The 21,183-nt window shown below is 41.0% G+C and overlaps 1 protein-coding gene across 1 annotated transcript in view; it reads left to right on the plus strand.

Moving 5' to 3' along the window:
* LOC137316329 (potassium voltage-gated channel subfamily B member 2-like) overlaps positions 1–15,000 on the plus strand; it is a 332,694-nt gene extending 317,694 nt beyond the window's left edge. Inside the window, exon 2 of the mRNA XM_067980398.1 lies at positions 12,370–15,000. Coding sequence (XP_067836499.1) covers positions 12,370–14,472 — 2,103 coding nt within the window. The 3' untranslated portion in view covers positions 14,473–15,000. The remainder of the gene's footprint in view (positions 1–12,369) is intronic.
* The last annotated feature ends 6,183 nt before the right edge of the window (positions 15,001–21,183 follow it).

The raw sequence follows: 21,183 nt of genomic DNA on the forward strand, positions 1-21,183 counted from the left end.
GTCTGTCCTTGAACTTCATAGAATTACATCGAGTCTGCAGTATAAAAACAGGCCATTTGGCCCAACCGGTCAATGCCGGCGTTTATGCTCCACAGGAGCCCCCTCCCTCCCTACCTCATCTAACCCTATCAGCATATCCTTCTATTCCCTTCTCCGTCGTATGCTTATCTAGCTTCCCTTTAAATGCATCTATGCTATTCACTTCAACTACTCCTTGTGGTAGTGAGTTTCACATTCTTACCACTTTTTGGGTACAGAAGTTTCTCCTGAATTCCCTATTGGATTTATTAGTAACTATCTTATATTTATGGCCCTAGTTTTGGTCTCTCCCACAAGTGGAAACACCTTTTCTATGTCTGCCCTATCGAACCCTTTCATAATCTTAAAGACCTCTATCAGATCACCCCTCAGCCTTCTCTTTTCTAGATAAAAGAGCCCCAGTCTGTTCAGCCTTTCCTGATAAGTGTATCCTCTCAGTTCTGGTATCAACCTTGTGAATCTTTTATAATATGGAGACCAGAATTGTGCACAGTAATCCAAGTGTGGTTTAACCAAGGTTCGACACAAGTTTCATATAATTTCTCAGCTTTTCAATTTTACCCCTCTAGAAATGAACCCCAGTGCTTGGTTTGCATTTTTTATGGCCTTATTAACCTGTGTCATTACTTTTAGTGATTTGTGTATTTGTACCTCTAGATGCCTTTGCTCCTCTACCCCACTTAGACTCTTATTATCCAAGCAGTAAGTGACCTCCTTATTCTTCCTACCAAAATGTAACATAAGAACACAAGAACTAGGAGCAGGAGTAGGCCATAAGGCCCCTCGAACTGCTCTGCCATTCAGTAGGATCATGGCTGATCTTCTACCTCAACTCCACTTTCCCACCCTATCCCCATATCCCTTGATTCCCTTAGAGTCCAAAAATCTATCATAGAATCATAGAATCATAGAAGTTACAACATGGAAACAGGCCCTTCGGCCCAACATGTCCATGTCGCCCAGTTTATACCACTAAGCTAGTCCCAATTGCCTGCACTTGGCCCATATCCCTCTATACCCATCTTACCCATGTAACTGACCAAATGCTTTTTAAAAGACAAAATTGTACCCGCCTCTACTACTGCCTCTGGCAGCTCATTCCAGACACTCACCACCCTTTGAGTGAAAAAATTGCCCCTCTGGACCCTTTTGTATCTCTCCCCTCTCACCTTAAATCTATGCCCCCTCGTTATAGACTCCCCTACCTTTGGGAAAAGATTTTGACTATCAACCTTATCTATGCCCCTCATTATTTTATAGACTTCTATAAGATCACCCCTCAACCTCCTACTCTCCAGGGAAAAAAGTCCCAGTCTATCTAACCTCTCCCTATAAGTCAAACCATCAAGTCCCGGTAGCATCCTAGTAAATCTTTTCTGCACTCTTTCTAGTTTAATAATATCCTTTCTATAATAGGGTGACCAGAACTGTACACAGTATTCCAAGTGTGGCCTTACTAATGTCTTGTACAACTTCAACAAGACATCCCAACTCCTGTATTCAATGTTCTGACCAATGAAACCAAGCATGCCGAATGCCTTCTTCACCACCCTATCCACCTGTGACTCCACTTTCAAGGAGCTATGAATCTGTACTCCTAGATCTCTTTGTTCTATAACTCTCCCCAACGCCCTACCATTAACGGAGTAGGTCCTGGCCCGATTCGATCTACCAAAATGCATCACCTCACATTTATCAAAATTAAACTCCATCTGCCATTCATCGGCCCACTGGCCCAATTTATCAAGATCCCGTTGCAATTCTAGATAACCTTCTTCACTGTCCACAATGCCACCAATCTTGGTGTCATCTGCAAACTTACTAACCATGCCTCCTAAATTCTCATCCAAATCATTAATATAAATAACAAATAACAGCGGACCCAGCACCGATCCCTGAGGCACACTGCTGGACACAGGCCTCCAGTTTGAAAAACAACCCTCTACAACCACCCTCTGTCTTCTGTCGTCAAGCCAATATTGTATCCAATTGGCTACCTCACCTTGGATCCCGTGAGATTTAACCTTATGTAACATCTCAGTCTTGAATATACTCCACGACTGAGCATCCACAACCCTCTGGGGTAGAGAATTCCAAGGATTCACAACCCTCTGAGTGAAGAAATGTTTCCTCATCTCGGTCCTAAATGGCCGACCTCTTATCTTGAGACTATGACCCCCAGTTCTAGACTCTGCAGCCAAGGGAAACAGCCTCTCAGCATTTACTCTGTCAAGCCCTCTAAGAATTTTATACATTTCAATGAGATCACTTCTCATTCTTCTAAACTCCACCTCACACTTATCTATATTGAAATTAATTTGCCAATTACAGGCCCATTCTGAAAGTTTATTAATGTGTTCTTGTATTTTGTCGCAGTCTTCCTCAGCATTTACTATAACCTCCAATTTGGTGTCGTCTGCAAATTTTGAAATTGTACTTCCAGTTCCCGAGTCCAAATCGTTTATGTAAATGTTGAACAACACTGGTCCCAGCACCGATCTCTGTGGGACACCATTTCCCACCTTCCGCCAGTCTAAGTACCTACCTGTTTTCTGTTTTGTAGCCAACTTGCTATCCATTCTGCTACTTGTCCCTTGACTCCACATGTTCTGACCTTGGTCATATGTCTACCCTCCAACAAAAGCAGATAAATAAATAAATCACCCTTTTAAATTGCAATTTTTCTTTGTGACATGTCAGGGTTGATTAAATCAGAAGAAAAGTTTCAGCAGAAGGAGAAATCTGAAGTTTGCCTTTCAATGTTGTGGTTTAATGAAGTAACGTAAACATTTATAACTTAACCAAGTGATTATGATTGGGAAAAGTGAAGGCTATTGTTCACACATATACTGCATTGATTTAACATTCAGAATGTAGATGTAGAATTAGGTCTGCTATTATGTTCTGAATAACAATGTCTGTTCATTTTCTATGTGCTGCTCTATGTTTTAGACTCTTTAGAGGGGCAGTTCTCATTATCAGTAGCCTTTCAGAGAAATAAACAAACTAGAGAAAAGAGCTAAAACATTGTTTTGTTTTCTTCTGTCTATTTTGTTTTGCATTAAAAAAGAAAATGTTGGAAATACACAGAAGATTGATCAACATCAGAAAGAGGAAAGATAAGCTGCCATTTCAAGTGAAGGTCCTTTGTCAGAATTGTTCTGCCAAGCATTAAAACCATTTTTTTCCCTTTCCGATGCTATCAGACCTGCTGTGTGTTTCTAATATTTTTCTGTTTGTTTACAGATTTCCAGCACAGTTTTTCTGACAGATTTTTGTTAGGTAAGGGGATCAAGGGATATGGAACGAAGAAAGGTAAATGCAGTTGAGGTACTGATCAGCAATGATCTAATTGAATGGTGGAACAGGCTCGAGGGGCTGAACGACCTACTCCCGTTCCTATGTTCCTATATCACAGTGTGCCATCAATTTACTGGTCAACACACTGGTGGTGGGTGAGGATTTGGAAAATCTGCCTGTGCTGTCAACATCAAGCTCTCCCAGGTCAGGTGTACCTAGCCAGCAGCAGAGTAAAAGTACTTCTGCTCCACCCCTATCTTGAGTCTCAGCAGAGCTGGCACTGCTACACTGGTTTGAAATTTTCATTTTTTACACCAGCCATCTTTGTGACCTCTGAGGAGTGAGATTCCCAATTTAATTCCAGGTGTGTGATATGGACCCACTCACTCGGAGCCTGGAGACTGCCCCAACTCAATTTACATAAGACCCTTATAGCCAGCAGGGAAAATAAACTGTCATCCCATTAGACTGAGCTGGATTTGAAGTCAGTTCCCAAAGGTAAAGATCCAGAGCACTATTTCACTGTGCCATGTTTTCTCTGCCGCTCTCCATTATTTTGTATTTTTAGCTGGTTTTAAAGAGGTGCAAGTGACGAGACTGCCTCTTTTAAGGAGATTTTGATGTAATCCTTGAGAAAGTCCCATTAAATATTAACCTTGCAATGAAAAGTAAATGCCATGGCAGCTGATGGAATGTACTCTACTTTAGCATTAAACATTCAAAAGCTTTTACAGTATTTCCTTGCAGCACATCAGTGCAAAATTGCTTTATTGCTTCCTGCCTGCTGTACTTTTACAGCAATTGCTGTGCTTTTGTGCCTCTAAGATGTCAAACACCATTACAGTACAGTCAATACATACAGTGACAAGAATAAAGACAACTTTGCCTGGTTCATATCAATTTAGACTTTGGATGACAAACACTGGCTTCTTCGATAAAGAGGACGATTTTAGAAGTCAAAGGTTAAATCATTCTGATTAGCTTTAACAGTCTTGAAAATTACTTTTTGCCTTTTAAAGTGAGTACCTATGAGATAATGAAGACAATCGACGAGGGAAAATTGAGCCTGACAGTGTGAAGGAGCTGCATTCACACAAGTAGGGACAACACAGGATGCTTCAGTAATATATATTAAATAAAAATAGAAAATGCAGTAATGTACAGCTGGTCTAAAAGGAACCGATTGGTCGAAGTTTTGGGTGTGAGCCTTCATCAAGAAAAGTTCTGATAAAGGATTATGCTCAAAACATTAGCCTACCTTTCTCTTTCAGATGCTTATTGACCTGCTGTGCATTCCAAACATTTTCTGTTTTTATTTCAGACTTATAGCATTCAGAGTTTTCTTTTTACTTCAATAATTTTGTCAATACAATTGCATGTTAACTGCACTCCCTCATATTGGTGGCCACAGTAACTCCTCCAAGCGAGTTTCTCTTTGAATGAGTCATAAAATTAACAGATACAAACACAAGTATATTAAGATTAATTATAATTCTTTGTCACTTATTTTTATAAGTGGTCTTCCTTCTCGATTAAGTTAGTAGGTATAAGGCACCACTCATTGTAGTACTAGTCCACACGGACCACAAGATGCCAGATTCTATTCCTGAGTTAGCTGATCCCAGCTGAGGCGGAGTTGGCACATTAAAGTTGGTCTCAGTGACCCTGGGCTAGGTAGAGGAAAGTCAGCCAGGGTTCCCATACCTGATTCTACTGTCCCCTGCCTGTGAGGGCATTGGATGATAACAGTATTGGTCTTAGCTGTGATACCTTTACAATCGAATAGCCTTCCCACTGATATGTCCAGACCCATACATGAAGAACAGCAACTTGGACGAGGCATCATCAAGCCACTGCATGTAGAACTGTACCCGGCAACCTTCAGAGGGGTAGATTTTCGTCTGAGCCCATTTTTAGGTTGGGCCCAGACTAGGTGCTGTGGAGGCCGCATGCGCCCGAACCAAGAGGCCCAAGGATCACCAGGAATTGGTCCTTGAACCGCATCTACATATTCGGGACGAGCTGCCAGTGCTGGTCGCGCCTCCACAGCCAGCTTGCTCCATGAGAAAAATCAATTTTGGGCCGCCTGCCTTGCCGACAGCGGCCCTCAGGTAAGTTCCAAGAGGGGGGTTGGAGCGGGCAATGGTGGGGGCGATCTCAAGGACTGTGGAATCGGGGTGTAGGGGGTGGTGGTGTGTGTCAGCTTCACATCTGACTTCTGAGCGGTTCGAATCGCTTCCACTCCCTGGGTTCTAGACCTTGGATTTATTTGGGGGTTGTGACAAAGTGCAGCTGGTTTTGGTGCAAGAAACTTTGATCTTTATTCGAGAGAGAAAATACAACACAACAATCTTAACACTCTAATAAAATGGGGAACACTTCAGTCCACACGAGGGAAATTACAGAAAAATACCTCACCCCCCGCCCCAATCCCACTTTACTAGCTAATTTGGACTCTAAAGGACCAGAGATAATGCTCACCAAACGAATCCTTGACAGTAACTCACCCAGAGGTAAGTCAGGAATAGGTTGTAGAATGGAAACTTTGCGGATCTTCGGTTTTCTCCCGAGTTGGTTTTCTTTGGTCGCGGTGGCCCAATATTACCCGGTTGGTTGATCGTAATATTCGGTTGGTTGTTTCGTAAGGCCCTTGTTGCCGCGAGGTGTCTGATGGTCACTGGGGCTGTTGCTCTGGTTTCTTCTTGTGTGTCGGCCTGCTTCTAGAGCTGTTGACCTTCTCTCTGTTGCCCCCTCGCCTTGTTGAACTGTCGTCTCCCGAGCTGTCGAACTCCTGGCTGAACTGACCAATCCTTTGCCCTTGCAGGTCTGGCTGACCGGTTCTCTCACGTAGGGTTCGTTGGTTTCGCTTGAAGCTGCTCTCCAAGAGACAGGCAGAACAAGAGAAGCAGAACACAAGAGCCAGCAAGAGCCAGAGAGAGAGCGAGAGAGGTTTCGAGTTTCCACTTCTATATCCCTCTCTTACAATGGTCTTCATCACTTAAAACAGTTCTTACAAAGTCCTTCAGAATCTTTGATGGCTTTTGATGGTTTCTCATCATGTTGCAATTGTTTTTCTCGATTTGACATTGTTAATTCCGATTTGTAGAGCTTGCCACACAAGGCTTCCTTTTGTATCCAACGTCCTAGGTGTTGATCGGTTTTGCTTTAAAACAAAGACATGGCCCCACCATGTCTGGAGCAGTTGCCTCTTTCAATGGCCTACTGCCTTTCGAATTAGTGCTGAGTGTTGACCGCCTGCTGTAGGTTTTGCATTAAAACAGAGACATGTCTGAAGCAGTAATTCTCCCACATTCCACTGTGTGTGTTGTTGATTCATCTGGTGACCTCCCACCTATCCTTCCATCTTAGGATTTTAGTCAATGGCCAAAGTTTTCCATACTCAGGGAAATGGTGAATTCCCAGAATTCTTACAGTGGGGATCACTCCTGCTCCTCCTGACTCCACAGAAAGGTTTTTTTTAAATTAAAAATAACTTACCTTTAGTTGGCGGTAACAGGGGCTGCTGAAAAATCCTGAGTGGGACAGGTCCAACACCTGCCCCACTCATCGATAACAAATTTTGTAGAGAGGTCCTCGAACAGATGTTGGACCCCTAATTAGCATATTCAAGGGGCCTAACGCATGTTTTAGGTGGTCGCCTGACAAATTTAGCAGTGGGGCCAACGCCTGCGCAGATTGGGTGCAGGCTGTCCCATTGCTACATTGGCATGCATTGCGCTTGTTTTACACACAAGAAACTGGCACAGTGCATATCAATTTCTACCCCAGTGTCTTCAGGAGAGGGGAGAAATTTGAGGTGGGGGGGAATAAGAATTCAAGATAACAACATTTCTCTTTAACCTGCACTAAAATGAAGAAATGCAAAGTTGAGATTTAGATACAAGCATCAAAGTTTGTGTTGCCTGGCTAATCATAGAATCACAGCACATAAGGAAGCCAATCGGTCCATCGTGCCTGTTCCCACTCTTTGGAAGGGCTATCTAATTAGTCCCATTCCCTTGCTCTTTCCCCATAGCTCTACAAATTTTTCCCCTTCAAGTATTTATCCAATTCCTTTTTGAAAGTTGCTATTGAATCTGCTTCCACCACCTTTTCAGGCAGTGCATTCCAGATCATAACAACTGGCGTAATTTTTTTTCCCTCATGTCGCCTTTGCTTCTTTTGCCAATTACATCTGTGTCCTCTGGTTACCGACCCTTCTGCCAGTGGAAATAGTTTCTCCTTATTTACTCTATCAAAACCCTTCATGATTTTGAACACCTCTATCAAATATCCTTTTAACCTTCTCTGCTCTAATTAATGATGTACCTAATGATGTCCTTTCCTGCTTAGCAGGACAAAGGTATTAAAAGTATGTTAAATTCAATTGTAATTTGTTTTAATATTGCAATTTCTTCATGGCATCAAACCATAGTGTAGCATATTTCCAATGCACTTTGAAAAATACTACCACAATTAATCATATCTCACCTGAAAAGATAAATAGTAGTGTTTGTAATGTTTCTGGCAAGTCCTAGCCATCCCTCTCCTCATCTTCCCCCTCCTCCTAGAACTCTGAAACTATTATTATTCATTAGAGTTCAATCATGTGACAAGAAGTTTCACAGTTATTCAAAATCTCAACCACTTACCTTTCTTGTTGCTTTAGATAATATAACAATGGAGATGGAGTAGAGACGTCTCACAAAATTGCTTGTGGTGGTTGCCAGAGGCGCAGAAAGACAAAGGGAATAATTTTGACTTTGAATGATATCTGCTCAATAGAAATGAAAATCGAGAGAGGTGTTCAAAGGGCGGCTGAGCCAATATTATCCGTTTTATACTATGACCCAAAGTCAAAATTGCCCCCCAAAGATTTATCATAAACTAGTACAAACTCCAGCAATCCTGGTTTAGCAAATTATGATTATTTATTGATTTAAGTACAAGGAACAGAGTTCTAGGTAATGAAAACTGTTAACTACTTAGGAGATTTATAAGACTCACTGGGAGTAATTTTGACTTTTGGTGATAGTGTAAAACAGGCGATATCGGATCAGCCGCCCCTTAAACATCTCTCCCGATTTTCATTTCCAAATCGGTAGAGAAGTATAATGTGTGGTTGAATCGATACCGCCCATTTAACACTATAACCCAAAGTCAAAATTACCCCCACTGATTCTATAATAGACATAGGCATCTCATTTGTGAGAAATTGAAGATTTTTGCTGGAAAAATGACTACTGTTTTAGCAGGTCACTTGAAGGCAGTCAATCTGTGCCAGGTTTTGTTTCTATTCCATAACCAACAACATAAGTAACCATAACCCTTTATGGTTACAATCATTTTAGAAGTATTAATAATCTATTTCATTTACAGATTTCAGTAAGTGTATCGAATTATTGATTTTTATCATTTAACATCTTAGAACCTAAGACAAAACGGGCGCTAAATTGGGCCATATAGCGCCCGTTGTTTCGGCGCTACACAGCCTCTCCGATATCCAAGATGAAATCTTGGCTGTGCATGCACGTTTCCAGTGTGACGAGCGCCGGACGCCATCTTGGTATAGGAGTTAGCGCAGGCGCAGATAACAAACGCTGGAATCATGTAAAGTAGGGAGAAAATGGCTTAAATCAGTGTGCAACGCTGATTTAAAGTAATAGACACCATTTTGGGACTTAACGCTAAACTCAATGCACGGTCTTAACCCCAACCATCTAAATGTGTCTTAGAGTGCCTGGAGGACCCCACCAGCGCTATTTAAAGGGACCATGCAGGATTTACAGGTTAGTGGCTGGATTATTGCTTCTGGCTGCTGAGACATTTGTAACTGTTTTTGGAGATCTCCTATACTTGAATACTAGGACTAGGGGACATAGTCTAACATTTAGAGCCAGGACGTGCAGGAGTGAAGTTAGGAAATGCTTCTACCCACAAAGGGTGGGAAAAGCTTGGAATGCTCTTCTGCAAACGGCAGTTGATGCTAGCTCAATTGTGAATTCTAAATCTGAGATTGATAGATTTCTGTGAACCAAGGGTATTAAGGGATATGGGGCAAAGGCGGGTATATGGAGTTAGGTCACAGATCCACCATGATCTCATTATATGGCGGAACAGGCTCAAGGGGCTAAATGCCACTGCCGCTTGATGCCTCCTGATATGCGCCATCTTCTCCTGTAAGAAAGCGGGACATGTGTCTGGGTGATGTGCCTGTCATGGTTGAATAGCTGCCAGTGTGTGTGGCCTGTGAGTTGTGGGTGGGCGGCTTGAAACAGTACTAATGTGTAAGGGTGAGAGGAAGCATCTGGTTGGAACAGTTGAGTACTGATGGAAAGAGTTTGTTGGTATGTGGGTGATGGGGGTTGTAGTGCATGGTGCAGTTGGTAGGAGACGCCACTTGACAGTTGACACCTCTCACCTTGACCACTCATATCAAAGCATTGAACTTCTTCCTGCACTGCATCCATGTTCATGATGCTGTGCGCCTAGAATTGACTTCGTCCCCCACTGCCTCACACTGCCTTTTGGATATATGTCTGGAGGGCCTCTTGCCCCCCCCCCCCCCCCCTCCCACGGCGGATATAGGATGTCCCTCTTTCTGTCCACCTCTTGCACCAAGGTCTCTAGTGCATCAGCAGAGAACCTTGGTGCGTGCACTCTCGCAGGCCTTGTACCAACTCAGATCAGCAGATTGGTGAAGTGTGGCCTGCAGATTGGAGGATGTGGGATTTAGTAGTGTGCAACCTTTATTCAATGTTTTAACATAACTCATCAGTGTGTAAACATAGGGATGGGACCTGCATCTGTGTTTTACGTGTGCGATGTCTGATCTCCATTCAGACTCCGTGCAGACAGTAGACTGTTATTTTCAGCAAATAACAGGTACCAGCTACCTTTAAGAGATTTCTAAGAAACATCCTCCCTTTAAGAGATTGGGCTCCCCCTGCTGGTGGAAAGTGTGAATTGCATTGATTCCACGTGAAAGGCCCAGAATGGAACGCTGATTGCAGGTTAGTATTCAAGCCAGCCGAAATCTTTGGGCGTGGGGTAATAGCGCATCACGCCATCCGCACCCAAAAACGGTCCTTATCCAATTTTTTCCCCTGACATGTTTTATTGCTCGTACTGCATGTAGCAGAACATGATAAGGTCATAAGTACAAATATGTTTCACAATTGTTGGCTCCTCATACTGGTTTCTGAAGGAAAGGCAGGCTACATTTTTAATTACAATCTGTTTCTATTCCAATGATTTTTAAGATACTGAGCTTTAAATAGAGCATCATTAAATATTTTATATGGAAGAAGGCAGGAAAATTGCTACCTAATTGAATGTATTCACTCATCTGCCATAATGCAATTTCTATATTTGAACTATTAATCATAAAATAATTACTTGTATAATCCCAGGGAAATTATACATTAATGACAAGTTGATGGTGTTGTCTGTGTATCATTAGTACCAGTAGCTAATGCATGGAGTGTAATATGAACAATGAGGGTCATTTTTTAACTTTGCACTAACGATGGGAGCTTTACCTGTCAAGAACGCATATTGAAAATCTGAGTGCACATTGTGCACGATTTTTCAATCATTAATTGTGCAACACGCATATGAATTGCTGATACACACTTCTCAATGGCCAAAGCTCCCACAGGTAGCGAAAAGTCATAGAATTACCCATAGGGATCGATTATGTGACTCGGACACTATGCTACCAGCCCAATGCAGCTGCTATATCTGACTATACACAAATGGGCCAACCTTGCTGGATAAAACGCGTTGGTCAATGGCATAATTTACTCGTCTCTCATGATTCCCCTCGGACGCCAGAACGGTATTGCTGGGTGCCAACAATCAGCGAAGGCTGCTGCCTGCCGGTTGTGCACCGGGCACTTTCCTGGGGTAGAGGGAGACAGTGGATGGGGAGTTAAGGGGATCAGCAGGAGCACCAAGCAAGGAGCTGCTCGGTGCCTAGGCAATCCAGGGAAACAAAGTGCAGATGTCCCAATTGTTTTTTTAAATTGGAATGTCTGTGTCTCCTTCAGCACCCATTTCCCCCCAAATTGGCACTGTGTGGATGGAGTGCTGCTCAGGAACTCTAGCCGCATTATGGGGCACCACCTCATTTGCATGGAGCTCTAGACTTATTGAGCCTAGTCCCCAATTTATGGGCCGGTTTCTATCCCCTTTGTGCTCTCTGCCTGCATTGGGATGTACTGAACACCATGGGCATACTGCAAGGCCGTAGGCCTCTGCACCCAATTATCTGGGGATAAAGCACCCAATCTGCTTCAGCGCATCGGGCAACCAATATCGCATTCTCTGCCCCTAATGTCACTCGAGATACATGAATCCATTTACAAAGAAAGCAAAATAAGGCAAGTACATTCTGCCATTAAGTGCATGGTATTATTAATAATTCCATATAATTTTATCAGTGTAGTGCTGTTAAAGTGATGAACATAACAGCCTGCTGAAAATGCTATAATTCTTAATAATGGGCACTTGCTATCATTCCTTTCAGGAGGCTTCTTCTGGAAATATTATTTGAGTCAATAACAATGGATTGATTGTATCTTTAAAAGTAAAAATGTTAGAGCCCATTGTACAAATGTGCACTCCTGGCAGAGAGTGCTCCCTGTGGTTTTCTATTCACTAGTGGAGCCTTGTTCGTTAATGGATAGAAAATTCTAGGGAGTGCACCTGCAATTTCTCAACATGTGCTGCTACCTGCCAGCAGTGAAATTTCTAAAATCACCATGTTACGTATTAATAAACAAACACCACTGTGAGCTCTCATCAATTTATTAAATTTGAAAACAAAATGTTAAAACTGTTGTTTTTCATTTTTTTGAAACCCCTCAGAATCATCTAAGCTTGTTTTTTTTACATTTGTAAAAGGTTCCATTCATAATGCTACAATCTTTCTACAACACTCCCTGTTAGATTCAAAACCAACACAATTGTGAATTACATTATGTGAAATATACTAAATAGTTCTTTGTGTTTTGTTGTATCTTGCAGATTCTGGCCATCATATCCATCTTGTTCATCGTGTTGTCAACTATTGCCTTGTCTCTCAACACCCTTCCTGAACTTCAGGACATGGATGAGTTTGGACAAGCCAACGACAATCCACAACTTGCCCACGTTGAAGCAGTGTGCATCGCATGGTTCACAATGGAATACCTTTTGCGTTTCTTATCATCACCAAATAAGTGGAAGTTTTTCAAAGGCCCATTGAATGTTATTGATCTTTTGGCTATTCTGCCATATTATATCACAATTTTTCTCACAGAATCAAACAAGAGTGTGCTCCAGTTCCAGAATGTTAGACGAGTTGTTCAAATATTCCGTATCATGAGGATACTGAGAATTCTTAAACTGGCCCGGCACTCAACCGGACTGCAGTCACTGGGTTTTACTCTCAGGCGGAGCTACAATGAATTAGGTTTGCTAATATTGTTTTTGGCTATGGGCATTATGATATTTTCAAGCTTGGTATTTTTTGCTGAAAAGGATGAAGATGCAACAAAGTTTACAAGCATTCCTGCATCTTTCTGGTGGGCTACTATCACTATGACAACAGTTGGATATGGGGATATCTATCCCAAAACACTGTTAGGCAAAATAGTTGGAGGACTTTGTTGCATTGCTGGAGTGTTAGTGATAGCCCTGCCTATACCAATAATTGTAAACAACTTCTCAGAGTTCTACAAAGAACAGAAAAGGCAAGAGAAAGCAATTAAGAGAAGAGAAGCACTTGAAAGAGCCAAAAGAAATGGAAGTATTGTCTCCATGAACTTGAAAGATGCATTTGCTCGTAGCATGGAGCTTATGGATATCGTGATTGAGAAAGGGGGGGATAATGTGACTAAACAAGAAAAACCCCTTGATAATCACCTTTCACCAAGCAACTGGAAGTGGGGAATGTCCGAAACAAGCTCCATTAAGTCTTTTGAGTCTAAATACCAGGAGCTAAGCCGGCAAAACTCAAATGAGCGGTTGAATAACCCCAGCCCCAGCCCACAGCATCTGAATGCTCAGAAGCTGGAGGAAATATACAATCAAATGACAAAGGCACAGTCTCAACCAAATCCTAATTGTAGCAAGACAGAGCAGTCGATTAAATCACCTATACATGAAGAAGAACTAGAAATGGAAGAAGTTCCTTGCTCAACTGACCCATTGCTCACTGCTCCCACAGAACCAATATTGGACATGCGGAGTATATCTAGCATTGACAGCTTTGCTAGTTGTACCACTGACTTTACTGAAGCTGAAAAGTCTCCACACCCTTCAAAGATACCTGAGCAAGTGCATCTGAGATGGAATGCTGGCATTGGCCCCCTTAATGAGCATCAGTCTTTAGTGAGCAGGAAAAACAGCATGTTCAAAGATGGTGCTTGTGAACTCAATGCAAATGAAACTTTTAGTTTTGCTGTAGAGCAGCCAGGGTGCTCCAATTTAAACAGCACAGTGGAAAGCCCCAAGAGCTCACTGAAAGGCAGCAATCCTTTGAAATCTAGGTCACTTAAAGTGAATTTTATGGAAATTAAAAGTGGTATGCCTCAGACACCACCAAGTACTGCCAGACCATTGCCAGTGATAGTGACAGACTTATCATTGTCTACACCTAAGCATATCAGCACTATTCTGCTAGAGGAGAACTGTCCTCAGGGTGAGAGGCTACTCTTGGGTGCTGATATACCAGCCCTCCACCAGGCATCTAGTAAAAGATCACCACAACTATTGCCTAAGCAGAGTCTTTTTGCTTTTGAAGCAAGAGGAAGGAAGAGTTGCATTGATATAGACAGTGGCGAAGATGAAGAGTTACTGGTGGAAGAAGTGGCACATCACAATAACCAGCAGGAAGCCAGGCAGAACTGCTGCAGTGGAGGACATGAGATGCACAGCAAGGATGAAAACCATTTTGAAGATGTATCTATTGTGGGTGCTGTTTCTCCAAAATACACCAGTCAAAACTGCACACACAGTGTAGCAGGAGATGGCAAAAAAGACAGTAACCAAGCTGGATACAAAATGGAAAATCACATGTTTACACCGGAAATTCACGTGAAACCTGGAGAAGGAGGTTATTCATCCTCATGTGAAACCAGCATGTGACTATGGATAAAGTAATATTAATTTTTCTGGTTCTTTAGAACAGCTAGGTGGATGATGCCTGCTAATAAGAAAATGAAATGGCATAATTCATGTGCCTATGGTATTTTTGCATGGCATGATGAATCTTTTAATCCAGCCCCTGTTTGGCTCAAAATGTCAGAGACTGCATTTCTGCAGAAAAAGGATTTGAGAACAGTGGGAAGAAACTAAGGGTTCCACGTGGAGCCCAAGTACTGCAAAGTTTGGAGATGTTTTCACCTTTTCAGTAATAAGACTAGAATGATTTTATGCTACCACAAGTTCATTTCCGTTCACTAGACTGGAATATTTTAGGAATTTGCACAGAGGACAGAATGTACATGCATGCATTAGAAACCAATGTGAAACAGAGGTGCTTAGAGCCTGTAAAATATACTTTGTAAATAGTTGGGAATATGCCAAGAACTCATAAAATGAAGCAATTACAGAAAACAATTATTCTGATGAACAGTTTTTTTCCTTCACAGCACACTGCCTGGAGGAGGTTTATAAAATCTTGTTGCAAAGTTGCAACCAGTAAAGAAAAATAACAAATACAACCACCCAGAGTTTCCTCCTAATTTGCACCCAAATACACGCATAATCTGGCCACAAACAAGTTAAACAGCGTAAAAGATTGCGGAAATTTGACCGTAAATGACTTACGCTCGTAACTGCAATAAGCCTAAGTATCCACGGTCTTTTAAGTGAGTCTATTGAACCCTGTGCCTGAAAGAGTCCCCACCCACAAAACTGGCCACGCCCCCAGCACCAAAACGTGAGCTTTCTCCAATTGCACTTGTTCGGAGTAGGGTGGGGGGTGGGGTCATAACATTGCGCCCAGATTCTCAGGCGCACAAGCACCAGGTGGTTACATGAATCCAGCGCAAATAAACTGACCCCGTAGTGAATGAAAGCCTCAGGCCTGCCCTACTGCCGCAGAAATCATACAGCTTTAAAAAAACTTGAAGGATGGCTCATTTACTGGCTATTCCTCTGCAGGAAGGGAAAAGTTAAAAATACTTCAGACTCTGTACAGAGCAATTTAAATTAATTAATGTGACAGAGAAATAAGTGCTGCTTACCCTGTAGTCTCACTCTGAAGGGGATTTCATTTTCCTCACCTTTTGTATTAGCCCAGCTTAGCACCTTGAGATCCCATTGGTTCTGTTCCAGTCACAAATCAATTTCGCTGGCTGATAGTGCTGATACATGGGAAATTTTACATTCGGTCTTATGTTAATTAGTTTGTGCAGAAACTTGGGCGCAATTTCACCTCTGCCAGACGGGCACAGTGTCGGGTGCATTTTGGGCACAATAGAGGAAATTCCAGGCCATCGTTTCATTCTATCCTGATTATGTGAACGTTCATTAAAAAGGGGGCAGAAACTATTTTACTTCGGCTATATTTATTTGTAATAAGAGCATATTAAGTTAAGATTTGCATAAATCTGTTAGTTTAATATATTTTTGTTAAATCTGAGTTTTGAAAGAATGGAGAGGATTTAATGACCAGGAATCAGAATGCACAGCATTGGTCTCTCACTGGTTAATCTTATATTAATACTTGCCAAATAGTTATTACAAACAGATAAACTGTATTTTTCTTGTCAAAATTCTATTTTTATGGGTTATTTGAATAATATATTTGTGTATTTTGGAGGACCCTAGACTACCACAAAAGTTTAAAGGGTTTTTAGGGGAATAATTATGTTATGTTGCCCTTCTAAACTTTGCTGACTGCTAGGTTAATGTGTGTCCATTTGTCTATGTCCTTGTCCAGCACAAGATGAGTAATTAGTCATATTTTTCACTCCCTCAAAATTGATGACTGGTCAGAATTTAAACTACCTACATTTGGAAATGTTCCTATGGAGCCATCTGACAGTTTGTTCTGGAGATTCCTGGTGTATGGTCATTAATTCTCATCATAAGGGAAAATTTCCTCTCTGAATTATGTGTAACAAAACTGTAAAGCTGTTCTTTTACACATAGTGCACACAGGAAACTTCCCACAGATTGTTAAGTTCTTGTTGCTGTACAGATACTATATCTGCTAATATATAAGGTTTCACATGTTTGATTTGCACTTTGGTTAATGTAATTGTTTAAGTGGTGTACTGTGAATAACTTCTGTACCATTAATTTGTTAACGAGAGAATACTCAAAGCAAATCGTTTACTTAGTTTTAATCGGTCAGTTTATTTACAGCATTAATTGGATAGATAATTTTTTTGATGAACTAAAAATGCCAGTCAGACACTGTATGCCTGAATTGTTGGACTGTGTTTTCTGTACACGTCAGTATGTTCTAACACAGTGGATCCATAATGCAATGGCTTTAAATTGCCTTCAACCTGTGGTTTGATATCTTCAATTGTGGAAGTAATATCATGTTTCTTTCTCACTGAGCAAATAATATCAATTTTTTGTTTCTTTATTGCTGACAAATAACACTGCAGAATATTTGAAAAATAATGTAAACAAATCTTTACAAAAAGGCATCAGTGGAGTGTGAGTGATATGTGAATAGGTAATATATATCTTGAAACTGAAAGATGTTTTTGCTGTTTTATGGGAAAAAAGCTTTTGATGCAAGGATGAAGAATTCAATTATCGGAGCGCTTCTAAGGAAGTGACTTCAGAGAGCAGGGTAGGGCATAAAAAGGAAAAGTGACTGGAAAAAGGTTAGCATCTCATATATCATCTGCCAGAGAAGAAAGACTTTGAATGAAAACAGCTGGGATTTTCTGTGTGCCTCTGTGCAAGTATCATTCACAAGACAGTCAAAATGTCAGCATCTATTCAGATAGGCCATTAATATATACTGTTAATCAAAAATCGGTAAGGCAGAACTGTTAAAATGTAAACCTTAAGTATTAATAATTGTATCAAGAAAAAGATTGATCAGGAAGAAAAATCAAAATGCACTTTCTTGCATTAATAACACATTTATTATCTCTAGCAAATAATTCCTTTCATCTGGGAGAAAGTCATGTTGTCACAATTTTATATAATTATTCAAGTGTGCACATATAAACCAATAACATCAGATCCACAATACATCTGTAACATGCTAAGGGACACATTTTATTTTTATGACAAAGCTGAGCTATTTTTTCACCATATATTGTGACAAATAAACCCTGACTTTAACTCCTACCGGGAGTCATTCAGGGGCAGACCGGGGCGGTCTGGAAACAGTCCAGTCCTCCGCAGCGTGAACCTCGTGAGGTTTTAACCCCAGGCCTCATTTGCATGACCCGTATCAGTCTCCCGTCCAAACCCAGCAGGACCCAATGGAAGCAGGATTTTGGGCGGCAGGAGGCCGTCACCAGGGACACGACAGAACAGATTCCAGCAGTCGGGTAAGTGGTTAGAAGGGGGATTAGGAAGGCATGCAGTGAAGGGGGCGAAGGAAAGCCTGCGTCAGGGTAGGCACAAGGTTTCCATGTGGGGCTCAGAGGAGTGCTCCTGCTCCGTCTGGCCCACAAAGAAACCAAATTAAATTAAATATACTCACTTACTTTTCCACAACTCTTCTGAACCCGCTCCTGTTTGCCATCAGGTTGCCATCAACATGACATCATCGGAGCTTGATTTGCATAAATAAAGCAGGAGCCACCCTCTACCTGCAGGTGTCCCACTCACCTGCTGAAAAGATCAGGTTAAAATACCTGCTGTAAGGCAGGAGGGTAGCAGGATCACAGCGGCTGAGTAGCCATGGCCATTTTAACTGATCACCTGCCTGGTTTCCGCCAGGTAGACAGGGTTAAAATCAGCCATATAGAGTTTCAGTGCCATCAATTAAAGTAATCCTCTTATTTTTTGTGTGGTAGAATTAGGGTTTTGCACTTGACCACTTTAAAAGTAAATTTTAAAAAGCCGATAGGATTTCAGCTGACAGCCACCTGAAGACGGCAATGAATTGTTATTTTACCAGGCTATTAAAAATATGACCCCTTTCCCAACTTGCTGGCACTTTGCCATCCACATGAGTGCTGAGCACTTAACTATTGGCTGCAGCACACCAGATATAAATTAATGTCAAAATTAAAATGGCTTTGCTGACCAGTACACCATACAAATAATTGACTATTAACACCAGCACAATTGTGAATCAGGCCCTAAATCTATAGGGACAGGTCAGGTTTAGTTTGGTAATATGTCAGACATAAGACATAGTTACTGGAGTTCTGAAGGAGAAGAGTCTTCTGATGAGTAATAACGATAATTGTTTTGCTGTAGCAATACTGTTGCACACCTTAACTGTGATATCATATCTCTGGTACATAACTTGATTGTTAGCTGTTTGTGTGTTGAAAGTAATGATGTTCATCTACAAAACAACATACCAGTTCTTTAATAGTCCAATGGGCAATGTTAGCATTTCAGTTTTTTATTTGTTTAATAACAGTCGCTGATAGAGAGAGAAAAAGCTTATATATTTTAAAGTAATATTACATTCTGGTCTAACTCTTGTCATTCTTAGTCATTCATTTTTACTGAACATAATGGGTAAAAAAGGCTGAAGAAATTCAGTTTGTGTGAAAAGGATTGTTGGTAGGTGTGCAGAAGGGATAAGAAATGCAGTCAGTGCAAACAATATTGTTAGGATTGTGTATGTTAATGTTCAGTCAACCTTATCTCTTTCACTAGCACAAACCTATGTTAAGGTTTCAATAAAATTTGTTCTGGTTGCCATTAATCTATATATTCCTATTTGCACTGTAATATTTACTTTTCAGTGAATATAATGTCACAACTGAGTGGCATTCAATTGGTCAGTAAAGAGAAGCTCCAGTGTCAATATTATTTGTAATGGCCCATTATTTTATATAAATTAGTTCTTTCTGATTAACCTGCAGTCTCATCTTTCTGCATAAAGATGTTAAAAATAAAGTGCATCTAAATACTCCAATCTTGTTGCACAAAGATGTGGGGCACCGAGCATTGCAAGAAAGAAGGACCCCTTTGTTAATCATGCACAAGAGATTACAGTTATAGCAGCAAAGCAGAAAATAAGGCACATATTAACCCTCTGAGGAAAGAGTTTTTGCCACAAATTTTAGATTACATTGTATGCCAAAATCTATAAAGAAAGTTATTTTCTGTGAATATCCAAGATGCAAGATTATAAAGTTGAATTAGTGCTGAGCCACAATAGAGTTTTTTTGATCATACAAGCTTTGAATTAAAATAAACAATGTAGAGCCTTTTTGTTTGGTGGGAAAAGGTTACCATATTGCTCAAAGGGTTAAAGCACTTGAGACTGAATCTCGTTGGTTCTTTTTTAAATAAATTATCGTTACCAAATATATCACAAAAAGTTTGCTTCACCAAGAGTATTTGAATTCATAATGATTTTTTAATTGTTAAAATCAGGCTTGTTACAGGCCAGGAAGATGGATGCTTTCTCCTTAGATAAGATTTCATGAAATCATTTTGCTTTTATCAGCACTCCATTATTAAATCATAAATCAGACTCCTCTCTCACCCAATTTGTACTGATGTCTTCAATACTCCTGCATTTTACCTTGTTAAATATTCTATTGTGTAATTTTGTATCACTAGATTTTGCTGAACTGCAAAGTGTTTCTGTACAAATAAGCATATTTATGTGCATGTAACTGTCTATAAACTTGTGTGACATCAGAATACTTGTTTAATTTAAGTCAAAATGTCTGTAAAGATTAACAGTATTGATCTCCACTACAGTCTATTAGCATAAACAGGATAGCAAATAAATGTGTATACAAATCATCTGTATACTGTCTATCTTACATACACTGTACAATCTGAAAAACATTCACCATCCAACTATGGCAGCGCCACAGTCACTGACTTGCTCCTGGGGTTAAAGGTCATCTGGTTATATCTGTGTAAGAAACAGGGGCTCCTCCAGCACTCATACCATGACAAGACAAACAACCAAATGTTCAACAGCCATCAGGGGATGTGCCAGAGGACTGGAGAACCGCTAATGTAGTACCATTATTCAAGAAGGGGAGTAGGGAAAAACCGGGGAACTACAGGCCAGTGAGCCTAACATCAGTGGTAGGAAAATTATTGGAAAAAATTCTGAAGGACAAAATTAGTCTCCACTTGGAGAAGCAAGGATTAATCAGGGATAGTCAACATGGCTTTGTCAAGGGAAGATCATGTCTGACTAATTTGATTGAATTTTTTGAGGGGGTGACTAGGCGTGTGGATGAGGGTAACGCAGTGGATGTGGTATACATGGATTTCAGTAAGGCCTTCGATAAAGTCCCCCACAGGAGACTGGTCAAGAAGGTACGAGCCCATGGAATCCAGGGTGCCTTGGCACTTTGGATACAAAACTGGCTTAGTGGCAGAAGGCAGAGGGTGATGGTCGAAGGTTGTTTTTGTGACTGGAAGCCTGTGGCCAGTGGGGTACAACAGGGATCGGTGCTGGGTCCCTTGCTGTTTGTGGTCTACATTAATGACTTGGATATGAATGTAAAAGGTATGATCAGTAAGTTCGCTGATGATACAAAAATTGGTAGGGTGGTAAATAGCGAGGAGGATAGCCTCAGTCTGCAGGACGATATAGATGGGTTGGTCAGATGGGCGGAACAGTGGCAAATGGAATTTAACCCGGAAAAGTGTGAGGTGATGCACTTTGGAGGGACTAACAAGGCAAGGGAATACACAATGAATGGGAAGACCCTA

Source organism: Heptranchias perlo, chromosome 3 (assembly GCF_035084215.1).
Source record: "Heptranchias perlo isolate sHepPer1 chromosome 3, sHepPer1.hap1, whole genome shotgun sequence".
Classification (NCBI taxonomy): Eukaryota; Metazoa; Chordata; class Chondrichthyes; order Hexanchiformes; family Hexanchidae; genus Heptranchias; species Heptranchias perlo.